Source organism: Protopterus annectens, chromosome 10.part0 (genome assembly GCF_019279795.1).
Source record: "Protopterus annectens isolate FY-2018-M chromosome 10.part0, PAN1.0, whole genome shotgun sequence".
Lineage (NCBI taxonomy): Eukaryota > Metazoa > Chordata > Ceratodontiformes > Protopteridae > Protopterus > Protopterus annectens.
The window spans coordinates 785,113,187-785,138,835 of record NC_056744.1 but is presented as its reverse complement, the minus strand read 5'-3'; the positions used below and the strand labels follow the sequence as shown (position 1 = coordinate 785,138,835).

General features: G+C 39.1%; 1 protein-coding gene across 2 annotated transcripts in view; it reads left to right on the top strand.

Moving 5' to 3' along the window:
* RPE65 (retinoid isomerohydrolase RPE65) overlaps window positions 1-25,649 on the top strand; it is a 250,271-nt gene that overhangs the window by 111,831 nt on the left and 112,791 nt on the right. For both annotated transcript variants that reach the window (XM_044085604.1, XM_044085605.1), the window contains exon 7: window positions 25,512-25,593. In XM_044085604.1, the coding sequence (XP_043941539.1) occupies window positions 25,512-25,593 (82 nt within the window). The remainder of the gene's footprint in view (window positions 1-25,511; window positions 25,594-25,649) is intronic.

Below are 25,649 nucleotides of genomic sequence, written 5' to 3'. Positions count from 1 at the left end.
CTAAGTTGCCTGCAGAGGAACAGGTTACTAGGGAGGGTCCTACTGACAGACGTCTAGGGAAAATTTAAGTTTCCAGGTGATAGCATCTTTACAGAGCAGCACAAACCCCTGTTGTGAGATGCAAGCTACGCACAAATGTGAGACTCAAATACAGGTGTAATTCAACAGTTGGTTCTTATTCTGATAACTCACCTTCTACCAATAAGCATAACAGGCAGCTGGAAGAAATTGCTATGAGTAATTCAAATATTAGCAATTTACTGCTTGATCCCATAATCTCCCCTTATCTCGTTTGATAACACACCTCCATACCCCCATCACATTCTTACTCTACATGAATCTTCGAATGTTTTCCCTTCTTTCTACTTCAAACCAATCTTCTCTAAATCTGTATCTAAACTTCTGAAAAAAATCATCAAAAAAGCTAACATAATCCTAAAGCATTACATCCCTCATTTCCTTGCTTAGCTACCGTTAATATTTCAAAACCTGAATCATATTTTAACCTATCATTCACTGCAGGAATTCCATGGCAGTGCTAGCCACACAGAGGTGTGAACCTTGGCTCTAGATGATTGTCCCTGTTGAAGTGACACCATAACCCATGTGAAAAATGGGAAAAGAGTGATGGATGGATGGATTCATTGCAGGAATTGTCCCTCCTCAATTTAAACACACCTTAATAGTGATCTTACCAAAGAACCCTGCCTTCCTTTCTTCACAGGGTTATAGACAGCATTCAGTCTCTGTCTTTTATCTATACAGAGAAATTCCATTATGTTCAAATCCTAGAACATATTAGCAAATATGACCTCTTAATACTGCTTAATTGACAGTCAGCATGGGGTTAGACCTGGCCAGATTACACTGACAGCATATATACGTTCTCTGACAAAGACTACACAGTCATAGAAAATAAGAATCATACTGGTGTTGTTTTCATATACTTAAAATGGGTCTCTGGAAGATCAGCAAACTATTGGCTTCATTTTTTCATTCCTACATGGCTCTCCAATTATCTCAATTCTGAAAATATTCTCCACTGCCAGATCATGTAACCAAGCCAGTTGCAGACATCTTCAGATCTGTGCTAACGCTTATCATTTTCTTACTCCAATATCACCCCCTATGCTAATGATACTGCTCTGTATAACCCTTTCCAAGTATTATTTCACTGCAAAACTATGTTCAGCCTTACCTTGGCTTACTCAGAAACTGGCTGAACAGGAACAAATTCTGTCTAAATATGAATAAAATCCAATCCTCAGAGAGATGTACTATCCAACAAGTGAGCCAACACAAATATCTTTGCCATGTACTTGATCCCTCATTACTCTTTAAAAACTATAGACACATGATATGCAGTAAAGTATCTGTACAATTTAAAGCTCCACCTGGCTCTCCAAGTCTGTGCTGTGATAAGCAATACCATTATCATACTTGGACTAGAATCCATTCTTCTACTTGTCCTCAAGTCCTCTGAAGATATCTTCATACTACAGAGTATAATTAATACCATTTGTAGATTTGTTTACCCCTCTCCAAGAGCAAAGCATTACTGTTCTGTTCTCAGAAAAAGCTATCTGGCTTCCAATCATGGCATTTGTCACATTCTCTCTTCTGTTGCTTTACTGAACTTCAAATTGCTCATTGAAAGCTACTATCACTTCCAAAAACAGACTGCCCCTCTGGTTGTGCCCCTTACAATCTTCATAGTGATGCTCACTGCTTTCATAAAGCAATAAGTGAAAGAAACTTCTCAAAAGTAACCCCAGCTTGGCCGTCGGACACTAAAACAAAGTTTCAAGCTCTAATTAAGTGGGGCGGCTTTGCCCCTACACCCACTGATGTGGGAAGTTGTGCCCCCCCAACTAAATATACCAACTCTGAGATCTTTCTACATTGGGAATAGGGCAAATTGCTGATAATGGCCAAGCAAATTTTTTCCCTGTGAAAAAATTTGTGGAAGTGGCCATCCGCAGTTTTAAGCTTTCACTGTTTAGCTGTCGACGTTTGGGTGCTTGACAAGATAAACTTTCATTCTACTTATATAGACCCTGGAAAAAAGACTCCTTGGACATTTCTAAAAGATTGCATGTGTGCAAGCTAAAAGTTTTGCACCTAACTTTTGTGCTATCAGCCTTTTAAACTTTGCTCAACAGTATCAGGGGAAATAGAAGTTCATTGAGTGTATTTTCATGCAGATATGTACATAACCATTGCCTCATTTATAAATCAGTTTCTGTTTGCCTTCTTTCTCCCCACTTCTGTGTCACTGCTTCTAATTCCTTTCTAAGTACCAGAGCTCTGTTTCATTTACTGATTCAGTGCCAGAGCTTACAAAAATAAATTGTGCTTGTTGCAACAGTTAAACCCCTCTGCAATCCCCATTATGGGGAACTTTGCTCCCACCACCTTACTTACATATACTAACTCCATAGTCATACAACCACAGGGAAAGAAGAAACACCATCAAGGAGATGACTGTTACTGCACAATCAGTAAACGTGGTTGGAAAATGTTAAAAAGGAGTCCATGCTTATTAGAATATTCATTAACAGCTTGTACCGTTTTCACAGCAGACTCCTCAGAAGTATGGGGACCATCACTTGGCTGACTAGAATAATATACATAACCAGAGAGAACACATGCACACAGACTTACACAAAACATGCATAACATCCATGATATGCATTAACAACATATAATTACCAGCTGCTGATGTTTTCCTATAGCAAACCTGGGAATTTATTGATAAATTCACTTGTAACATTCATGCTTGATTTCACATTTGACCAATCATTTTCCAAAACTTTTACTGTTTGCTTCTAGAAGCATTTAATTTGTTCTGTAGCTCATTTGTGAAGTATGATGCACTCAAAGAGGAATGCATTGTTCTCTTTTTCTTTGTTGTGACGCCATTCCTCATAAATAGGTTCATAGATACTTACTAGGTTATTGATATGTCAGGATCTTAAGAAGCCTAGCCTTGCTTTCCCAAGGTAATTATTCACCCTTATATTTTGCAATATGAATTTCCAAGGATGGGCTACTTATATATATTGAGTACTTACATATTTCCCATATCCATGAAGACCATTGGTGCTAAACCAGGGGTGAATTTGCAGTTATCTATCTATTCATCCAAGCTATGTTTAAACAGAATAAGAGAAGTCCTCTGCTTTATGTGGAGGGGAAGCCAGTTTCATTGAAATGGTATTCTCTGTGATACCTATCTTTTCCTCCAGCATGTTCTGTTAATCTTGCAAAAGAGATTGAGGTTCCTTGAGTGGGTGTTTCTGACACCACTGGACTTCCATATGTGTAATAGGCCTGACAGAACAGGGTCTATTGAGGATCTATGAGCAAGGCAGAGGTCACCTCTCAGTAGCTTGTATGATAAAGAGAAGACAATCAAGGTTATGAGCTGGTCTACGTCATTTTTATGTTTTAGGCCTTTGATATTGTGGCTCAAGCAAGTCACTATAAACCAAACCGATGACTCTTTTAACAAACCTAGCAGTTTTTTGTATGTTTTCTAAAGCTTTTGTATTATAGTTTGGAGGATGGTACTGATTAAAATTCCAGCATACAACAAGTAGGCAGATTAGAGCAGCTTTAGTGGTTGTAAGTCTGATATCATTAGTTTAGTTTGATATAACTGCAGTTTGTATTGCAACCTCAGCAGTTCTAAACCTTGAATGTAGTGGCCAGAGAGTTTTCAGACATGTCCTGGTCTAGCAGAATGCCAAGGTAATTCAGAGAAAACACTACTATCCAACATCTTGTTCAGTCTATCGACATCTCACCCCCAGGCACATTAGCTCTAGATCCAAACACTACCACAAACTAATAAACAAATTCCTGAAGTTCATCACCAAGTACAGACTCAACCTAATACTTGGTGGTGATATTTCACCCCAACCCTGGCCCACTCACTTCAGATACACATACCCCCTCTACTTGCAATCTAAGCTACAAATCTACAATTAATAGGCCAAGTAACTCTCTCCTAGTCTGTCATCTCAATATTAGAAGCATTAATAACAAGGTACATGAATTGCATGCACTTTTGGATGTCCACTCCCCTGAGATTCTCTGTTTATCTGAAACCTGGTTAAAACCTAACACTAAAGACAATGAAGTGTTACCACCTGGGTGCAACATACACAGGCTGGATTGTGCCTCGAGGAAGGGGGGAGGGGTAGCTGTACTCTATAAATCTGAGTTGAATGTCACCATAGATGTAATACAACCTCCTCAGATTAATAACTCAGAGATTCTTGCCCCCAAATTGCAACTTAATAAAAATAAATGCATTAATATCATCTGTATGTACATTCCCCCAGGTAACAATATATCTACATTTGAAGATATCCTGCACTGGCTATCATGTCACTACCCCCAAGAAACCCTACTACTTGAGACTTTAACATAGACTGGGGCACCTGTTCCTCAGAATTCCCAACCACCCATATTAACCTGCATGCATTTAAACAAATCCTATCCACCCCTACCAGGATAGGTAAACCCAACCAAAAAGAAAGTATACTTGACTGGGTACTCATAAACAGTCACCCCCAACTGTACACCTCTGATACCCACCTTAATGGCCTAAGCGATCACCTTCTCACATATGTAATTAAGCACAAAACCATTAATTCCCAAAAACCCTTACTCAGAAAGGTTAGAAACAATAAAAACTTTGACCCTGCCAAATTCCAACAAGAACTAAACTCATGTAATTGGTCTATTCTAAAACACCTGCCCTTAGAGGAAGCAGTAGCATACTTTAACAACAAATTCCTTGAGATCCTTGATTTGCATGCACCTGTTCGTTCAAAGAGAACCAAGGCAAAAACTGCACCATGGCTTTCTGTAGAGTCTAAACTCAAAATTTCCCTTAGAAACAAAGCATGGGCTTTATGGCGTTCTTCTAAAGACCCTTAAGATCACATTAAATACAGGCAATCCAGGAACGAAACCAAAAAATCAATTTTACAAGACAAAAAACAATACTACTGTAATTTACAGACAGTAAATTAAAATAACCCTCAGACTTTTTGGGCAGGTTTAAATAATCTACTACATCCTGGACAAACTTCAACCCCAATCCCTGCTGCTACTATTGATAAAACCCCTAAAGATGTTTCTGATAGTTTTAACCAATTCTTTACTGAGACAATTCAAGCCCTAGCTAGACAACTACCTCCTAGCTCCCCTGGTCCTGAAAGTAGCACCCCTAGAAACCTACTTGCGTTTAGCTTCCAACCAGTCACCACTTCACTTATCCATACCTTGATCAAAAAATTAAAACCCACTACACTTTCTGCTGATCAACTCCCTGCTGAGTACCTACAAAAATCAGCTGATGCTATTGCTTACCCCGTCTCAATACTAATCAATCAAGCCATAGTAGAAGCTAAAATACCCACCATCTGGAAAATATCCTATGTAATCCCACTTCACAAAGGAGGCAGCTCTACTGAATTCTCCAATTACAGGCCAATAGCTATACTCTCCCCACTTGCAAAGATTATGGAAAAATGTATTCATAGACAACTCATGCACCACCTAATCCAAAATCGCCTTTTGGTAGACACTCAGCATGGCTTCCGTCCTCATCACAGCACTACTTCAGCCCTCCTAGCCTTTACTAACACCATAAACCATAATCACAACAATAATTATATATCCTCAGCCCTCTTCTTGGATCTTTCCAAGGCATTCGATATGGTTGATCACCAACTTTTAATCCACACCCTGCAAACATTCTGTCTAGATACTGGAGCCCTCCAATGGTTTCAATCCTACTTGAAAGGTCGACAGCAGGCTACCCTCTGGCAGAACAAACTCTCTAACCTTCTACCTAACACTCTTGGAGGCTCTATACTAGGGCCCTTGCTGTTCTCCATCTTCATTAACAACCTTTATACTGTCATCCCAAAAGTCAGCTGTATCCAATATGCTGATAACTCTACTCTGATTTGCTCAGCCACATCTCCAGTAGAGTTATGGTCAGCTACCCAGACCACCTTTAATACAATAGAAAACTGGCTTTCTGAACATCGTCTGATCCTAAATCCCAAAAAAACTAAAATGCTGTTATTTTCACCAACACGTAGGTCTACCGCTTTCACCTTTACCATAAAATCAAATGATGGCGCAATAATCTCCCTGACCCATCTACAAAACTATTAGGTGTCATCATAGACAATAATCTAAAATTTGACCTACATGTTAACCAAACTATCAAAACCATCAATAAAAAACTAGGTTCACTTTACAGAATAAAAGCCTTCCTAACCCCTCCAGCTAAAATTGCCATAGCTCGCTCTCACCTTCTTTCAACCCTTCTGTATGCATCCCCTCTACTCTCGAATTTAAACAAGACTGTCCTTAACAAACTCTGAATTTGCTACAACCACATTGCCAGGTTTGCCACTGGGCTGCCTTTTAGGACACATCATTGCATCAATCTAAATCATCTTGGGTGGCTTGAACTACCCAGCCTAATCCAGTATAACCAACTGATTATAACCTATAAAATCCTCTATAATCTGGACAATACTCCTGCACTTAAAAATATTATCACCTCCTATAACAATCCTAGACCGCTTCGATCCTCTAACAAACTACTAATTCAGACTAGCAAAATTAATAACACAGCCGGTGATTCTCTCTTTGCAAAAGATCCTGGAACTCACTTCCAGCTGATATTACCTTACTTTCCACCTTAGGTCAATTTAAAATTAGACTCAAACAACATTTGTCACTTAACTGGCTATGTCAATGTATCAAGCCTGGCTAACTCTCTCTAGAATGTGTAAAAATCTGTTAACCAGTTTACTGTGTAATTTAATTTAATCCTGACTTGTGCTCAGGATTAACTGTAATCTGTGGAACTTGTTTAACTTGTTTACTTATGTAATCTCTGTAAATAGTCTGTTTGTAATATGTAATGCTGGTATTATGTAATGCTGTATCTGCTTACCCTTGGAACTTTACTCCCCGGGCCTTCGCTGAAAATGGACATGCATCCAGTCGGACTATCCCGGTCAACAAATGTAAAATAAAATAAATAAAAAATAAAATCAGGCAAATAATGATCTAAAAATAATCTCAAGTTTCTAGGCACTTGAGACCCATAGGCAGAGAGAGTGGCAGCCCTTATTTCATTTATTTATTACAATATCTATATTCTTCACTAAGGATATGTATCTGTGCTTCATCTTTTACAGAATGTATGCCACCTTTTCTGACAGTACTGAGGAATGACTCGGGTATTTGTGAGTTGGATACACATCACATCTGTTATTAGCATAAACAATGAACTGTTAAGGTACTGGATATTGCTTCCTTTCTCAGATAAGATGAGGAGTTTTTGCCCTTTTTTACTAAATAGGAGCATCTATACCAGGAAAATAGCATGTATTGGTTATTGATATAGGAATACGGGCAACATGTTATCTGTTGGTGTATTAAGTATACCTTGGGCCCTAGGCTTTTTTCAAACCATTACCCCACACACACACTTGTAGATTTGAATGTTATCTAGCAAACAGTGAAACAAAATGTATGAACTGATGACAAATGTACAATTTCAGAACATTTCAACCATAAAACACATCTTAAACTGCTGTCATTATAATCCATCAATATCTGTACTCAACAATTACAGCCACTTTATCAACTGTGCATACATCACATGTCTGATTTTGATAAAATGGCCATAGTAAATTATTACAATTTGCTTTACAAAAATGCACACTAGTCTTGCAAAGACAGATTAATGACATTTAAACTTTATTCATAGACATACCCCAAGCCCAACAATTCTAGCTACATTGTTGACTGCATCCATCTCAGATGTCTGTGTTAAAAAATTAACAATGATAATGACCAAAGTCACATATTTCAAATTTGTTTGAAGCAAACACACAGTGGCTAAAGTATTCCAAATTAATGCGCGCGCACACACACACACACACACACACACACACACACACACACACACACACACACACACACACACTATAGCCATGCAAAGCCAGATAAAAGAATGTTTAAAAATGACTAGATGTATAGTGTTAATATACTTTTATCCATAGACAGCCCACAGCCCTACCAGTAGTTATAATTACTTTGTTGACTATGTGCACCTCTTATTGCTATGAAGAAATAAATATGTACTTTATTGTTAGGTTTGGATGCATTACATGAAACCATATAAAGATCACTAGAATTATGCTATACAACCCAGTCGTGTGTAGCACAATTTAAACAGAAGAGCATTTATGAGAGCATGAAAAAGTATTAAACACCTGATAACATATATTATGTCAATATGTACAATCTCTGCAAACATATATTCAGATATTTTCTGAATAACTCTACATTAGGAAGAGCTATTACTAATGCAGTGCCTGCTGCCCTTGAATAATACATTGGCTGTACTTCATAAAAACATTAGTTGCTGGTGATATTGACATAACATTTCCTGAACTATATCAGCTATGTAATAAGGAGTGGCTGGCAAACACCAACAACAGGTTCAAGGTTACTAGGCATGCAATCCAGGAGACAATTAGCCTAGCCCAAAGTCCCAGTTGCTCCAAAGCACTGTCTGGTTAAATGACTTTCCCAATGTCACACAGTAGGTAAATGAAGGTAGAAAGATTCAAACCCTGCACACTTGCGACAGGAAGTAGCTCATTAACAGGTCAGAGTTTTAGTCCTCTGTACAAACTGCCAGATTAACAGTTTTTTTAACTAAATACAGGAATCCTTTACAATCTGAACTCATAGAGAAGACTGCATCATAGTGACATCCAACAATGACTACATAATCAAAGCTGAATATCAGATGGCTCTGATCATCACTTCAAACAATGCAGACTATATGATCTGACAATCTGTAAAATGCCACCCCCTTTGCAGTTGCTTGAAGCAATAAAGAAGGTATTACAAAAAGATTTTACTAAAATGCAGCATATTTAGACTACTAATATCCAACATGTTTGAATATAGTCCACAATCCATGCCTATTAATGAAGTAATTCAATCTTTAGCATAATGAATAAAGCAAAACAGTTAAAGACAAGATAAATGAAGCAGCAGCTTTAGTTCAACCCACAAGTCATACAAAAATAAGAAGTATTACTACATACAACATACTTTTTTTTTTTTTGGTGGGGGGGGTTACATGCTTGCGAGACACAAACATCTCAGTTTGACCTTCCTATATCTTCTCCATCATAAAGAAGAGTTATCCCCTCTGACATTACTCAGTACAGATCTGACCTAGCTGAATGGCTGATAATGCCATATTGTTGCAGCATACTCGTCTGGAGTAAATAGATCTGGATAGTAGACAAATGTGGCTCTATGCAGGGCAATGAATCGGGCTTCCACCAGTGATAACAATATAGTTATTAGAGCTGGATAGTATACAAATGTGGCCCTATGCAGGGCAATGAATCGGGCCTTCACCAGTGATAGCAATATTGCCAACAGAGCTGTATAGTAGACAAGTGTGGCCATATGTAGGGCAATGAATCAGGCCTCCGCCAGTACGAGCAATATCCCATTTCCTGACTGTCTTTTATTTAAAATTTTACAGCAAAATCCCTAAGCCATTTTCTAAATAAAACAAAACAGTGTCACATTGAAAACAAACAGCATGAGCAACAGTAAACGTACCTTCCCTCAAAATTCATTTAGTGAAAATATATTTGGCAACTCCTTAAACTACAAGCAAGAGACTGGGATGCATATTCAGAAAGCATATTGTGAAATCTAATTAGTGGCAATGTCAATGGTGCAGGAATTCAAAAGATAAATGTATAATGTATTTGCCAATAACCTGGGACAGCCCAGTGAACACAATTGTCCATTTTCAGGAGCATCCCAGGAGTACCGTCTGTTGAAGTAACTTGGCAGAGTCGCATAGAAGACAAATGAAGGCTGAGGGAATCAAACCCTGCGCTATAGGAAGCTGCTCTTTAACAACTTATAGCCTTATCCGCACTAAGTGCTGGACAAACTGTAGTAGCCCAAACACGGTCTGTTTCACAGTGTGAGCCTGCAAAAAAAAAACTAAATTAAAAATGTATTGTTAGTTAAAATATTAACATTAGACTCATAGACTTCATGCTGTCCAGTTTATTCACAGCTAAATAATAAACTCTGTCAACATTCAAGAAACCAAGGATCACACCCAAAGAACATGGTTCATAAGATGACGATCCTGTTTACTACAATCAGCTTCCTTCCTTTACACTGTAACTATCCTGGTTTATAGGTAGCTACTAAGCTTGCAGTCTAAGAGACAGTTGAGGAGCCTCGCTTAAATCTGCATTTGATCCAACTTCAAAATCTGCTTCAATGAATTGTTCAAGGACAAGACATAAATATGAGCAAAAATTGACATGTTCCTCAAAACTGGAGATGGATAAGAGCAAAACTATGAATCACTTTAAAATGTTAGCAGAACAACAGGTTTTACATCAACATACTCTTTGTGAACAACAAAAGCTATGAAACTGTAATGAGTGACATAATGCTGACATGCTGTAATTCTTACTAATTCTACCAAAGGAAACAAAAGTTAATGGAGGTCTGTCAGTTGATGTGGAGGATTACGGCTGCTGACTCCTTCAACTAATGTACACAGTTTGAGTCTAAACACCTCTCCTAACCAGATAGTGCTCCCTAACTGGGGCAACACACACACACACACACACACACACACACACACACACACCTTGTTCTATAGTGATAATTCCTACCCTGCTCAAAAGAACACTTGGACAGCACAGCTCCATTCTACAATGATAATAATACAACTTCAGCCATCTTCTAAAACAAAAAGCACATTAATGGTCTCAAAACGTATTGGCTGCTTCCTGTGCAGCAGCTTCCAAATCTTTCTCAGATCCACTGCCTTGCCATACTTCCTGTGTAGGGGGTGGAACATGTGCTTTGCCTTCCTGTACCAGCTGTGGAATCTCAGTTTCTCCCCAGGCAGTACACTGGGAAAAGATGGTCTAGCTATAGGGGCTAGTTGATAAAATTGTGGGCGCTGCATGAGCGCCTGTTTTGCTTGTATTATAATCTGCCACTGATATAATCCACAGATGCAGTTGCTTTGCTTTTTTTTTTTTTTTGCCTTTTCATTTTAGTCTTTTGATTGTTCTAGTAAATGCATTTTGAAGTGAAAATAGGGCATCCTGATAGGGTTGCCAGCTATCCGTTTTTTGACCGGACTGTCTGGTTTTCCGACAAACAGTTCAGTTAAAAAATATAATCAAAACCGGACTCAGTGAAGTCTGGGTTTGTGATGCAAGCACCTTCCACTTTTACTTACAGGCAGCTGCCAGCTGCACTGCACACAATGCCACCCATGATTGCAAACAAGTTACTTTACTTAAGTCAGCAACTGACGAGAGCCACTAAGGCAAGAAATTCTAGTTTAATTCATATTACCAGTACCAGAACGGCTGCATATGCAGCCGTTCTGGTACTGGTGGTAATACGAATTAAACTAGAATTTCTTGCCTTTGTGGCTCTTGTCACATCAGTTGCTGACTTAAGTTAACTGTTGTTGCAATCATGCCTTCACTTTACCCTCTCATCACAAAAACAACAACTCACAAGACTTCTTCTTGCACACTCAGTCTGACAGTCTCTGGCTAAATGAATCTGACTGCTGGTGGCATGGAACTTTACTTTTAATTTACCCCTCCTGTCACTGTGGGTATTTCTGCTATTATATAACAACTGCTATTCAGTGTCAGTGAGTGACCGTAATCCAGTCCTAACAGAGTTCTACCTCACTTCAAAAGTAAAATATACAGGAAGCTAACAGAAAGAAAGTTATTTCGCTAAACCCTTTTCCTCCTAATTATTCAGGCGATTACGCATTTATACTGTCTCCGACATGATCACCATGTGATGTCAGTCACTTTGCAATAGTTGATGATGAAGCGGTGGTGGAAGCAGGGATGGGATGGCACAACAACAAGACGTTTCAATTTTTAGCTGAGCAGTTACGATTTACCCAAGTACTTTACAGCACGCCACACAGATGATCATGACAGTCTCAGAATCCAGTAAAAGTAAAACAAAACAAACAACTTCTTCACTATGGTGGTGGTAACTAAGGTTATAATGGAGGGGAGTGGCCAGTTCTTGGAATGGCTGGAATCATCTACATGCATGCATATGTGCTTAGTTATTACAACAGCTGACAGTGACAGCAGCACTGCCTTGTGGAAATCAAACTGCATGTGAATTTTAAGTCTAGCTAAGCCTAAGCAAGCAGCCAGTTCCCTCCTCCATGAAGAGAGCAAGACAAGAGAGGCAAGGGGGTGTGTGTCAGTGTGTCACTGTGCTAAACTTCATCTACAGCACGGAAATAATTAGATAGAGATAGGCTAGGTCAGCCAGGCGAGGACTTGGCAGTTAGCACTGCAGTTATGTAAGAAATATACTACGACATCGTAAATGAAAATGAGTGATGGATAGCAGGCAATTAAAGTTATTTAACACTGAGACAAGTTTAAGATGCACTTCTGTCACCTTACGATAAAAAAAATATAAAAGTAATACTATTACTACTTCTACTACTTCTCTAGTGTTGTATTACTCTCTTTTTTTGTAATTCATTCATCATGACTGTTTAGGAGTGGCACGGCTGGGCAGGCTGGCAGCTAGCCTGGGCCAGCTGGTATTTATTGATGGAGGTGGTGGTGGTGGACAGACAAGATAATCCTTTATGGTATTGTTCTCAAGTGTGTGTGTGTGTGTGTGTGTGTGTGTGTGTGTGTGTGTGTGTGTCTGTGTGTCTGTGTGTCTGTGTGTGTGTGTATGTCAGTCATCTGGGGTCTTAAAAAGTGCGTGTTCCTCACAGTTTCACATTGAAAGGGTTGTCACACATTCAATGTTAGGAATGTTTTAATTGCTACTAGCCCACTAGTCATGGGTAAATAGAAGTAAATCATATTAATTCATTGAAGTATCTGTTTTATAAATAAAATCAGCATATTTTAGCCATCACATGACTTTCTAGTTGAAGTTTTTAGTAAGCCATTAGGCCATTAGTAAGTGTTCTATATTTTGCCCATTTGTCACACTCACACATTATGAGGGCTAGTCCCAGGCTGCGTCTTGCACGAACTACAGAACAAACTAACCCCCCCGCCTAAACTGATGGACCTTTTGGACATTCACAAAATGAACTGTATCAGTGCCATTAGATCCAAGGATTTACATTTTCATTGTGACATAAATAGGCCATGTTGATGAGACACAAATGTGTCTCAGAGGGTCCCCATACACTGGATCAAGCTTCCCACCCATGTGAAGCAGAGTCCATCCCTAGCTTAAGCATAACTTTGACCAACAGGTGGGAAATTGGAAATCATCCCTGTTGCCACCCATCTGTTTTTTTTCTGGACTAGTATCCACAAATCAAATCAATTCTCTGGTAGTCAGGAAAACACTGTACAACAGTACAAACTCCAGTATTTTGTTTCATAAAAGGAAACAGACTATCAGTGTTTGTTAAATTGGCTGATTTACTATGCTTTTTTACAGAAAAGCATAGTAAATCGGCTGAAAGCAGGCATCCGGAACAGAAAAAAGAGGGCGCTCCCATCATCTGATGTCACAGTGATGTCACAAAATGGTCGGATCATAGATGGGAGAGGGGGTGGGAATGGGTGGAGTTATGGGTGATGCGAGGGGCGTGACCTTAGTCCGGTTTTAGCCACAAAGAAAGCTGGCAACCCTAGGCATCCAGTAGGAAAGCATTTGTTCCTGCAAGCAGATGTTTGGCATATTTGAATGGTATTTTTCATGCCAGGGAGTTTAAATAATATACTGAGACAGCAGATGTGGTCTAACGTCCATGAAATCTGTATTGCAGTCAAAACTGTGAGGAACATTTGTGTACAACACGACATGCTAATCGCAGTAGCTAGCTAACTAGCATTTAAAGGTAAATGCCCCATGTCTAACAATATTGACCAAGAGCTAGTCCATCAGTTATGAAGTGGCAGAAGCATCATCTACCATTTGGCAAAATGCATAAGCTTTTTCATTGTCGAGGTTTATTAATGTAAGTGTGGAGTGTAGAGTGGAGTGGAGTGGAATAAACACTTAATCCCAAAACGTTTCACCTACTTTTCTTTCTCCCTGTCAGCCACAGCTTTGTTTTCCCCAATAAACACTCATACACTCTCACATTCTTTCCTAGATACGTTCCTTCTCAGCTCACCTGTAGTCCATCATTACCTTTTCTCTCAAACTTTACCACTGCTGTCCTGCTGCTCATATCCATGCTGTGTATTAATTTATTTATGGTCCTTCGTGCTTGCCATTAGCCCTCTTGACAATCTATTGGTCCATACATTCCTCACAGAGTGGGAGTTATCCTTAGCCTATTTGTTCCCATTGGGTGATAGTGATTGCAGAGGGGATCATCCAATCATCCTTCATGGCTTTTTCCTTTAAGGCCATAACTTCTCCCAAGGGCAGCTTTTGCAAGCTCCACAAATTCTACTCAAACAGGGGTGCCAGTATGACACCACACATGCCACTTTGTGCTGAATGATGGTTACAACATAGCTTTAACTTCTTTTTCTGATGCTTTTTTAATTTAATATAGGTAGTGCTACCTGTATTTATTCCAATCACTATATGTTGACATGTTTTTTTCTCCACCTGCTTTGTTTGAAGGGAAGATCTTCAGAGTGTTCACAGAGAGGAATGTAGACATGGCATATGCTGCAAGAGCTGAAACAGTAGAGTTTAACACCTTGGATGGCACACCTATTTTGCATCCCTCCATTGTCTATGAGCGATTACTGTAAATTGTTATACTTGTTTCTTTAAAACTAGCAATGGGTTGCTACACAAAAACTAGCAATGGGTTGCTACACAACAACCTAACAATATCTTGTTACCTTTAAAACAAACAGCAATTTTAACAGTTTACAAGTTCTTATAATTGTGATGACAATGAGATTACTGTAATAGCTTGTATACAATGAATATTGGGCATCCCTGCAAGTTAGTACCCAGGGGGGCCACCACCACCGCACCCCACCCCACCCCATGCTGGCTATCGTTCTGCATGCTGCCTTGTGATTAGCCAGTCACAGAACAATTGCTGATGGTGATTTTACAATCCTGTGCAATTATTTTGTAACTCAAATGAGCCACAGTGAAAATAAATAAGGAAGTCATTTTTACTTTAAGTAGGACTTTGTCTTGGTAGTGATGCAGTTCAATAAAGCTCTACTTTTTTAACCCTCTGAGTGAAGTGTGGACGGGAGTGGAGTGTGTAGTGGAATGAAGTAAACCCTTAACCCCTAAACCTGTCACCTGCTTTTCATTCTGTCATTCAGCCCCAGCGTTGTTTACCCCACTTAATATTTGTACATTCTCACATTCTTCTTGTGCTACTTTCCTTCCCCAACTCATTTGCAGCCCATCATCATCTTATCTCCCAAAGTTCATCATTGCTCTCCTGTGGTTCATATCCATGCTGTGCTTTCTGTTTTCCTTTTTTGTCACCAGTATTTGCCAGCCAACAGCCCTCTTTGCAATCTATTGGTCCAATCATTCCTCACATGGTGGGAGTCATTCCTGGCCCATTTGTTCCTCACTAGGCTCATGCTGTGGACATTGCACCCACATTCCTGTAGGTCATCAGTTTAGTGAGGCTAGGCTAGTAGCCTTAGGCTACCTCTGTCCCCCCCACCCCACCCAGGATGGGCAAGCCAGTGTCAGCCACTCAGTCCTATTCTCCCATGCTTGGTTCCTCCAGCAATTGTGCCTGTAATGAACAAGGGTCATCCATGTCATAGTCGGGGCTTTACCCCCCTATGTTATACGACTGGGGTCACACTGCTCTGTATTCTTAAGTATCTTCCCCACTACAAGGCATGCCAGTAACAATGCTTGACATAACAAATTTCTTTTCCCTCTACTGCCTCTAATGTCTTACACTTTCCTCAACCCCCACCCCACTCTTTTCCTCTCTATTCTTTGTAACTCTTACCACCACTTACTACTTCTGTCCACTTTAACTCCCTTAAGATTTCTCCAGCTACTATTAGCCTAACCTTAGTATAGTCTATAATATTGGCTTTAAGAATACTCCAGCCTTTTTGGATACTATCAGTGAACAATGAAACACACTGCTTAGGAGGCATCCTAGGATATTATTATTAGGACTCACTGATGCAGTGTTTTTAGCTCTGCAGAGTGCAGTGAGGACCTGTTCTTTAGTGATAGTTGGTGGAGAAATGGTAGAGGATATTTCCTAGTGGAAACTGTGGGTGATAGGGGGGGGGTAAAATTGAAGCTAGATTTACTGGCCAGCAAATTTGCTATATCCCCCAATTCAGTATAGGAAGTTCCATTTACTATTAGTTAAGCACACTGTTGGGTATTTTCTTTTAAGACTGCATACATGCATAACTGAAAAATGCCTTGTGGTTGTCCTTAGCCTGGGAGGTTATTTTTGCCTTGAAGTTGGGTTTGGTGGACTTGATTAGTCCTCTGACGTGCTTGTTAAGACTGATGAGGGAGTTTTGTTGTCTTTTTGGGCATAGGCCTTCCTACTTTGGACAGGATTTTTTTTCTGTTGTTGTAGAATCTATTTATACTGGGGGGGGGGCTCCAAGGGGGCTTGTTTTTGGAGTTTGTCCTAAATTTAGTTTGGTTTGGTATTGCTGTTTCTATGCAGTTATTTACATGCTTGTACAAAGTTTCTGTAAACATTTCCGCATAGGCCACCACGTCCTCTGAATTTTGGGGAGTTGGAATTTAGCTATGCCTTCACTTTATACAAGGTTGTTAGCCTTTGAAAAGTTAGGAAAGACCCAAGAAGAACAGGAAAACTGTAGTCAATGCCAACGGTCACTCAGAATCGAGCTACCGAAAATAAGTGGTGTATTCAAAGTCCAAAAATCTTGTTAATCATCAGTATCAAGACCAAACAGCAAAAAAGCCAATGTTAGGAAGTCGAAATTGCTTTAATAGTCCAAAACAAATATGAAACAAACGAGCGCTTTCGCCTGGTGTATCCCAGGCTTTATCAAGTTACAATATGTTGTGTGGCCATCCCCTTTATATATATCATGGGATAGGCCAATCCATTAGTTAATTAATCATTTACAGCGTCATTTGACAATAAAAGAAACATTTTGAAATATATATACCCATGTCTAAAATATATAAAATGCAAACAGTTAAATAGTCTGTGCAAATTGTGTGCTAGCTAAAAAACAACAAGTAATAAATGTGTGTGTTGCTCATATGTCATTATACTGTCATTCTGTGCTGTCATTATTATGAGCAACACACACATTTATTACTTGGGTTTGGTGGACTTGATTAGTCCTGTTTGCATTTTATATTAAGACTGATGAGGAGTTTCAAAATGTTGTCTTTTGGGCATAGGCCTTCCTACTTTGGACAATGGATTTTTTCTATGATATTGTTGTAGAATCTATTTATACTGATAAAGCCTGGGCTCCAAGGGGCTCATTTGTTTCATATTTGTTTTGGACCTAAATTTAGTTTGGTTTGGTATTGCTGTTTCTATGCAGTTATTTACATGCTTGTACAAAGTTTCTGTAAACATTTCCGCATAGGCCACCACGTCCTCTGAATTTGGGGGAGTTGGAATTTAGCTATGCCTTCACTTTATACAAGGTTGTTAGCCTTTGAAAAGTTCTTAAGGGTTCTGGGGTTTGCTGGGAGTTCAACTTTTATATTTATTTCAAGGGTTACCACTTTGTGATCTGACCTGACCAGTGGGGACATTAATAAGGCTGTGTGCAATGTTTCCTCTTATTTGTGAGTACCAGATCCAGTATATTTGCACCCCCAGTAGGTGTGCAGATTATCTGTTCCAGGGTATTTGCATTGACAAAATCCAGGAATCTTTGAGCCTGCAGGTTTGTGGTTGTGTATGTATTCCAGTTTATGGTAGACAGTTGAAATCATTCACAAATATTTGGTGTTGGTCTGAACTGTGAGTTTCTCCAGTGCATCCAAGTATGTGGTATGACTATCATGGGTCATAGATGGGAACCTATAGCTAGCAAAGATATGGCATTAGACTTTACATGAGGTTAGACTTTACATGAGGTTAGTTTGACATGAAGTAGCTCAAGCATGTCATACTGCTTGATCAGTCTTGAGGTGTGCTTATTCTTTATGTAGATTGATACACCTCCATCTCTTGCCCCTTCTTGTGCAGTAGGTGGCCTAGATGTGTGGAAGGCATTATAGCCTTGTGTTGCCAGAGTGCCTCCCGTGGCTGTAAAGCATATCACAGTAACAACACAGATATCAACACTCTCCATATGAGGAGTACTTCCACGGAGGGATGCTTCTTGTTGAGACCCTTAGCACTGAGCAGTACCACCTTCAGTTTATCGTGCATAAAATTTACTATGTTTGAAGGCTTATTAGATTGACATTGCCTAAAAAAGGCAATATAGGATTGGATAATGTTTTGGCCAATATCTGAAAGCATATGGAGGGGGACAAGTGCAGACCATCCCTGGCAAAGTAGTGTGGTCTGTTGATCATGTCCTCCCAAGCTGACAAATATTGGACCCTGTTAAAATGGCACCAGTAACTAAGCCAATTATTAAAGTCAATCATCTTCTCCTTATATTATGGTATCATCCATGGAGGAGGTAGAATGGTGCTCACAGCTGGGCTCATACCTGTCTGGACACATAATCTGAAAGCTCCATCATGTGTTTCTTAATATAATTCATGGAGGTACATCTCAGATCATTAACATCCACATGGACTATGACAGAGTGCATGTGTGATCTGGGGGATCCTTGCCGCTGATAGGCAACTGAATGTGACTGTTTCCTTGCTCAAGCCTGGTGAGGGAGGCCTTAGTGTGTCTCACAGTAGGGCCTTCAATGAACAATATATTTGATTGTGTTGCAGTTTGCCTTAAAGGCTTAGAGGTTGAAAAACTGTGAGAATTGTGAGATGAGGTTGTATGTATCCTGGGGAGTGTTGTCTTTGTGGAGTGTTTGGGAGGTTGCTGAGGGCAGTGTATGGGAGGCCTTAGAGGTGTAGGTAGATTGCATTTAAGAGCATAGTAAGTGCAGTGTGGTGTGTGTGTGTGTGTGTGTGTGTGTGTGTGTGTGTGTGTGTGTGTGTGTGTGTGTGTGTGTGTGTGTGTGTGTGTGTGCACGCGTGTCTGTGTGTTTACGTGCATGTCTGTGTGCATGTGTTTCTGTGTGCACACGCGTGCGCATGCGTGTGCGCTTGTGTGTGTTTGTGTGTGCGCGTGTGTGTGTGTGTGTGTGTGTGTGTGTGTGTGTGTGTGTGTGTGTGTGCGCACGTGTGTGTGTGTGTGTTACTGTAAATCTGTTTGGAGATAACACTGTCTGTATGCAGGAGCTTTGCCTCCAAAGACAGTGTAATTACATCCCTCATATACTATGTCAGTCTGCTTAAGAATAAGGCGATTGCCATCACCAAGACCTGGCTAAAACCAAACATGAATAACATGGAATTCCTACCCTCCTAATTACTCCACCTTAGGAGCAGATAGACCATTTAAAAAAGGAGATGGTGTCTCTATCCTTTCCCCCAAATACTTTTAATATATAACCATACTCCAGTCAAATTCCTCTATTCTCAAACACAGAAATCCTGACCTCCTTTCTAAAGGTAAACAATACTAAAAACCTGTGTATCATTGTCCTTTACATTTGCCCTGGTAAGAAGATATACAGTCATGGGCCTCCCATACCATAAAAAATTATACAATAATACTTGGCGATATAAACATTAACTGGTCAAACATCAGATCAAAAGCTCCAACCTGCAACATAAACCTTTTTAACTTTACCCAACTCATTACCTCCCCCACCAGATACCATAACAGAACCAGTGAAGGCTCAATACTAGACTGGATCCTAGTTTCCGACCTATCCAAAATCACATCAGCTGGGACAGTTCCAAATTCACTAAGTGATTACCTTCCCACCTATGTAACTCATGCTACTCCTCCTATAATAAAAAAAAAACAAAAAAAAACTATTGCTCCAAACATGTGAGCAACCTATCAGATTTTAACCCCCACACTTTCAACCGCATCCTTAAAATTGTTAACTGGAATAGCCTAAAAACATTACCATAGATGACGTTCTTCAACATTTCAACACTACCTTTCTCAATATATTAGACAGCTTAGCACCTCCCCATATAAAAATCGTTAAAGACTACTCATACACCCTCGTTAACTAAAGAACTAATGACAACTAGGGACAAAGCATGGAAAAATGGCTAAAATTTAATAATAATGCTGACCTTCTAAAATACAAACAATTGTGCGGTCAAGTAGAAAAACTTATAACTAGCGCCAAGAAAGAACATTACCTCAAGTTACAAAATAGCCATAAAAATAACCCCAAACAATTTTGGACCTCTATTGCTAACCTTCTAAACCAGGTACAGAAAGTAACCCCTGTCCATTCCCTGACAAATCTCCAGATCAAATTGCTTCTCTCTTTAACAATCACTTCATAGACACCATAGCACACATCATTGGCAGTCTCTCAAAACCAATTCTCACATGAACTATACATGCCCAATCTGCTCCCTCCAAAAAACCCCCCACATATTCCAGGACTTGCTAAAGATAAACCTCATCAAACCAAACCCTTAACACTAAATCAGTCTCACCCCCTCCCGTAGCTTACTTTCAAATGCTAAAACAACCATCTCCTTCCCTGAGTTCACACTCAATACTGTATCCACAGCAACTATAAAAAAACTTCTAAAGCTTAAACCAAGCTCTAATGCAGCAGACAGTTTTCCCACAGAGTACCTAAAAATTGCCGCGGAAAGCATAGCCTATTCCATCAGCATAATCATTAATAGATCTATCAAAGCATCATATATTCCCAACCTCTGGAAAAAAGCACCCATAATTCCTCTACATAAAAGGGGTAGCTCAACCAATATTTCCAACTTCCGCCCTATCACTGTATTATCTCCCATCTCTAGATGTCTTGAAAAAATGCATGTACTTACAACTCTTAGATTTCCTCATCAAAAATAACATCATTTCTCAGACACAGCATGGTTTCAGACCTGGCCAGAGTACATCCAGTGCCCTAATTTCATTTATGGATATAGTCAACAAAGCACAAGACTCGGGTAAAATTGTCTCCACTGTATTTCTGGAATTATCCAAGTCCTTTGATACTATCTCCCACTCTCTCCTTCTCTCCCAACTTTCAAATATTGACCTTTCAACTCATTAGTTAACTGGTTTAAAAGCTACTTATCCAGCCGACAACAAGCCATAAACTAGAATCAATCCATCTCACCTTACCTACACAACCCAACAGGTGTCCCTCAAGGATCTATATTAGAGCCTCTACTTTTTAACATTTTTATCAATAACCTTCACTCCTTCCTGCTAGAGTCTCTTGTGTAGTACGCAGATGACTCCATTATTATTTGTTCTGCTGAAAACCCTAAACAATTGCAACTCATCACCCAAGCAGCATTCACTGTCATTGCCATAACAATCACCTCATCTTAAACCTCAATAAAACCAAGTTCATAATTTTCACTCCAAAGAGAAATACTGCATTCAGCAAACCTCTATTTAACATATAATCCTTGAACCATACAAAAATAGAATTAGTTTCTCATACAAAATTGCGTAGAGTCATAATCGATGAAAACTTAAAATTTGACCTTCAAATTCAAAATAACATCAGCAAAACTCACAAAAAGGTAGGCCTGTTATACCAACACAATATGTTCCTGTCCACCTACAAAGCAAATTGGCCTATTATACCAACACAATATGTTCCTGTCTCCACCTACAAAGCAAATTGGCCTATTATACCAACACAATATGTTCCTGTCTCCACCTACAAAGCAAATCCTTGCCTCCGCCTTCCTTCTTTCCTCACCTCTTTACATAGCCCTATTACTTACCAGCCTTCAATAATCACTCAAAAATAAGCTGGAAATGTGCTATAATAGACAAATTTGCAACTAATACTTGTCTTTCCAAACATCAATGTACACCACTAAAAATCCTTAACTGTCTTGAACTTCTCCACCATTTCACCTACTTTCATCTAACTGTTGCACACAGAATACTGTCTAAACCTCAGGCTTGCCCTGCTTTAACTTCCATTTTCTCCCAATATAATCCCAGTAGGCCATTGAGAGCTGAAAACCAACACCTATTGCAAGTCCACAAAGCTAAGCTACCTGTTGGCCAACTCCTTTACTCTTGGAATATAGCAAAAATCTGGAATAGTCTTCCCTTAGGTATCCGCATTACCAAACATTCCAGTGCCTTTAAACAAGCCCCTCATACTCACCTTCACTCTACCTGGAATTGCAACTCAGCCTCCTCCTCCCATAATCTATTTTTTTTTTTTTCTTCTCATTTTCTCAACCAGTTACCTTCTCTAATCCACTCCTGTTTTACTCTCATTCTCCTCCCATTTCCCCATCCTATCTATTTCACTCTCCCTTTGTCTTTTCACTTTCTGACAAACTCTAATCTCCATTTATTTCTTTTCACTCCTCCTCCCTTTCAACTATTTTCTGCAACCCATATTCATCTTCTCTCCCTATATTAATTTTATTAACTAGTTATTGCATCCTTTACCATTATGTTATATGTTATATCCACTTTCAAATTTATCAACCTGCTCTATATATCTATTTTGTACTACTTAAAATTCTAGTTTTATTTCTTGCATTTAAATATTTTGGAAATGCACCATAATTGTACTGTATCAGTCTTATTTGTGGAGCTTTTCTCCCCGGGTCTCCACTGAAAATGGGCTCTACTCAGCCCAGTGGATTATCCCGGTAAACAAATACCAATAAATAAATAAATATAACATGAGACAATTGCTACATTGTCTGAAGATGCCCATTTCCACCAGGCTCGCTACAGAGACAGTGGGAAAGTGCACATCCATGGCTGTGAATCCTCTTTTTTGTGATCTATGAGGGGTCATGCAATCAGCGTTTAGAGTTGTTGGACTGGAAGTAGAGGTCTAGGATTGATATAAAACAACACTTTTGGTTTAATGCTTCTCATCAGGCAAACTAGCTGCTCTACATTCAGTAATATACTTGAGAAAATAGCAGAAGTTGTTTTATATGGAAAAATACAACTTTAGGTGCCTGCTTCTATACAGGGTACTACAAACCACTGCTGCACAGCTCAGCACAGGTTATAGGAGATGAGTTAGAGAGGAATCCAATCATTAAATAAAAAATGCAGTATATGTCTATACATAAGGCTACGATACAGCCATTCACAATTTTCTCACTATTGTGAGCAATGCTGCATGATTAAGATTCCCAGACTAAGTAAAATGCAAACTGAAAAAAAATGCAGTAGAAATGTAATAAATGAGGCTCAGATCCTGCAGCAATTCACAATGCTCACACTATTGTGAGTGATCCTACAAGGCTTGCCTAAGATCCTCAGACCAAGTAAAATGCAAACAGAAAAAAAATGCAGTAGAAATGTAATAAATGAGGCTCAGATCCTGCAGCAATTCCCAATTCTCTCGCTATTGTAAGTTATGCTACAAGACTAAGGTCCCAAACCAAGTAAAATGCAAGCAGAAAATGCAGTAGAAATGTAATAAAGAATGATCAGATCACAGCAATTCACAATTCTTTCACTATTGTAAGTCATACTACAAAACTAAGGCCCCCAGGTCAAGTAAAATGCAAACAGTGCAAAGCAGTAGAAATGAAATAAGTGAGACTCGGATCCTGCAGCAACTCACAATTTTCCCACTTCTGTGAGGGGTACTATAAGACTAAGGTCCCAGACCAAGTTAAAAATGCAAACAGTTGACTTTTGGTTAAATATGAAAGAATTAAAAAAAAACACAGTACACAGTTAAGATTAACACTGAATATTGCAGTATGCACTAGTTGAAATGGGATTATATGAAATATAGACTAACTTGAGCTTTAAAAGCCTGATGTGAGTGCCTTAAGTAGGCAAATTGTTCCCATATAATGAGAATGTGCCATTGGTCCAAACAATGAGATATCAGATGATCCGTCAACTAGTAGGCTACAAAACTGTATTAGTAATGACTTTTTATGACCTCATGCAGAAAACCAGATCCAGTCTTAGGTAGATGGCAGCTGAATATGATCCTGCAGCGAATATCTTTTCCCACTAGGCATTCAACTGAGTTATAAAACATAAATGGGACATCTGTAAAGGCCTTGCTTGATCTAAAACAATCCTCATCTTTGTGGTATGGTTTTATGTGGTCCCTTACTAAGTACTCAGGAATGCTCCTTTATATCTGAGACCTGCACTCCAGTTCAGCCAGCACCCTCTGGTGTAGAACAGTAGAATAGGTCAACAAACCTGAAAAGCTACATGATGACCACTGTCTTGTTCTTAAATGACCTGGCACTGAATGCTGACTCTCAAACAGGATCAGAAATCAGGAATGGTTGAGTTTCATCTGCTTGTTTTCTTTGTTTGTTTGTTTTTTAATGAAGACCTTGGATAAACATCACACACATGTTTGTACCCCCACTTAGATCATTTCATGCCAAGGTGCTGCCTCTCCTTCTCGTTCTTCCCCCTTTCCCCACTTTCCAGTGAAGTCAACTAGTCTTAGAAGAATGGTTCTTTCATTGTGTGATCAGAATTTCCTAAGTCTGACATATCTTCTGTTTCATCAAACAGTTGATGACTGCCAAATGGATAGAGCTTGGAGTTGTAGTACCACTTGGTCAGAAAATATAGACCCCTGCACATCAAGCAGGTTGATTGTGTTCCAGATGCATGCTACATGTTTCATATGTCTTCTGTATTATGCATTTAAGAAAACAACGTTGAATTGGCTAAAGAATGTTGGCTAATAAATTAATGCACATTGGAGAAGCAAAAAACACAGAAAGACCCAGTGCATTATAAAATAATATACATCCAGCCTTAAAATAAGCACAGCAAACCAGCTATGCAGTTATTACTTTTATTTCTTTTGGTGGCATACTTTTTCTTGATATTATCATTGCATATTCCTGATGAAATCATACTTTGGTTATTGTGTTCAACATGCACTATTATGTCATATTGGTCATTTGAAGTTTTATTGTTCTAATTTGCTGATAATTGCTAACATTTTAACCCATTCCCTTACATTGTCAACTCTGTTTCTAGGAAAGCAGGTTACCATATGTGTAGGTTTATAATATTATTAATAATTGGGCTATATGATGACAAACTCTCCAGTGCACAAAAGATTTGGGGATGAAATTATTGTTTGTTTTCACAGAAGTGCTGAATGTTTTTTTTTTTTTTACCAAAGTCCACTGTTAGAAGTGCAAGGTAGCTATGATAACAATATTGTTGGAATGAGAAATTAAGCCATGTATGTGCATATTTAGAAGTAACACCTTTCTTTTTCTTCTTTAAGACAAACAAGACCCTCTGAACAGAGCAAGAGTTGTTGTACAGTTTCCATGCAGTGACAGATGCAAACCATCTTATGTACACAGGTACTACATGTATACGTATGTATGTATGTCTTTGTGTGTTACTTTTTAGTGAGTTT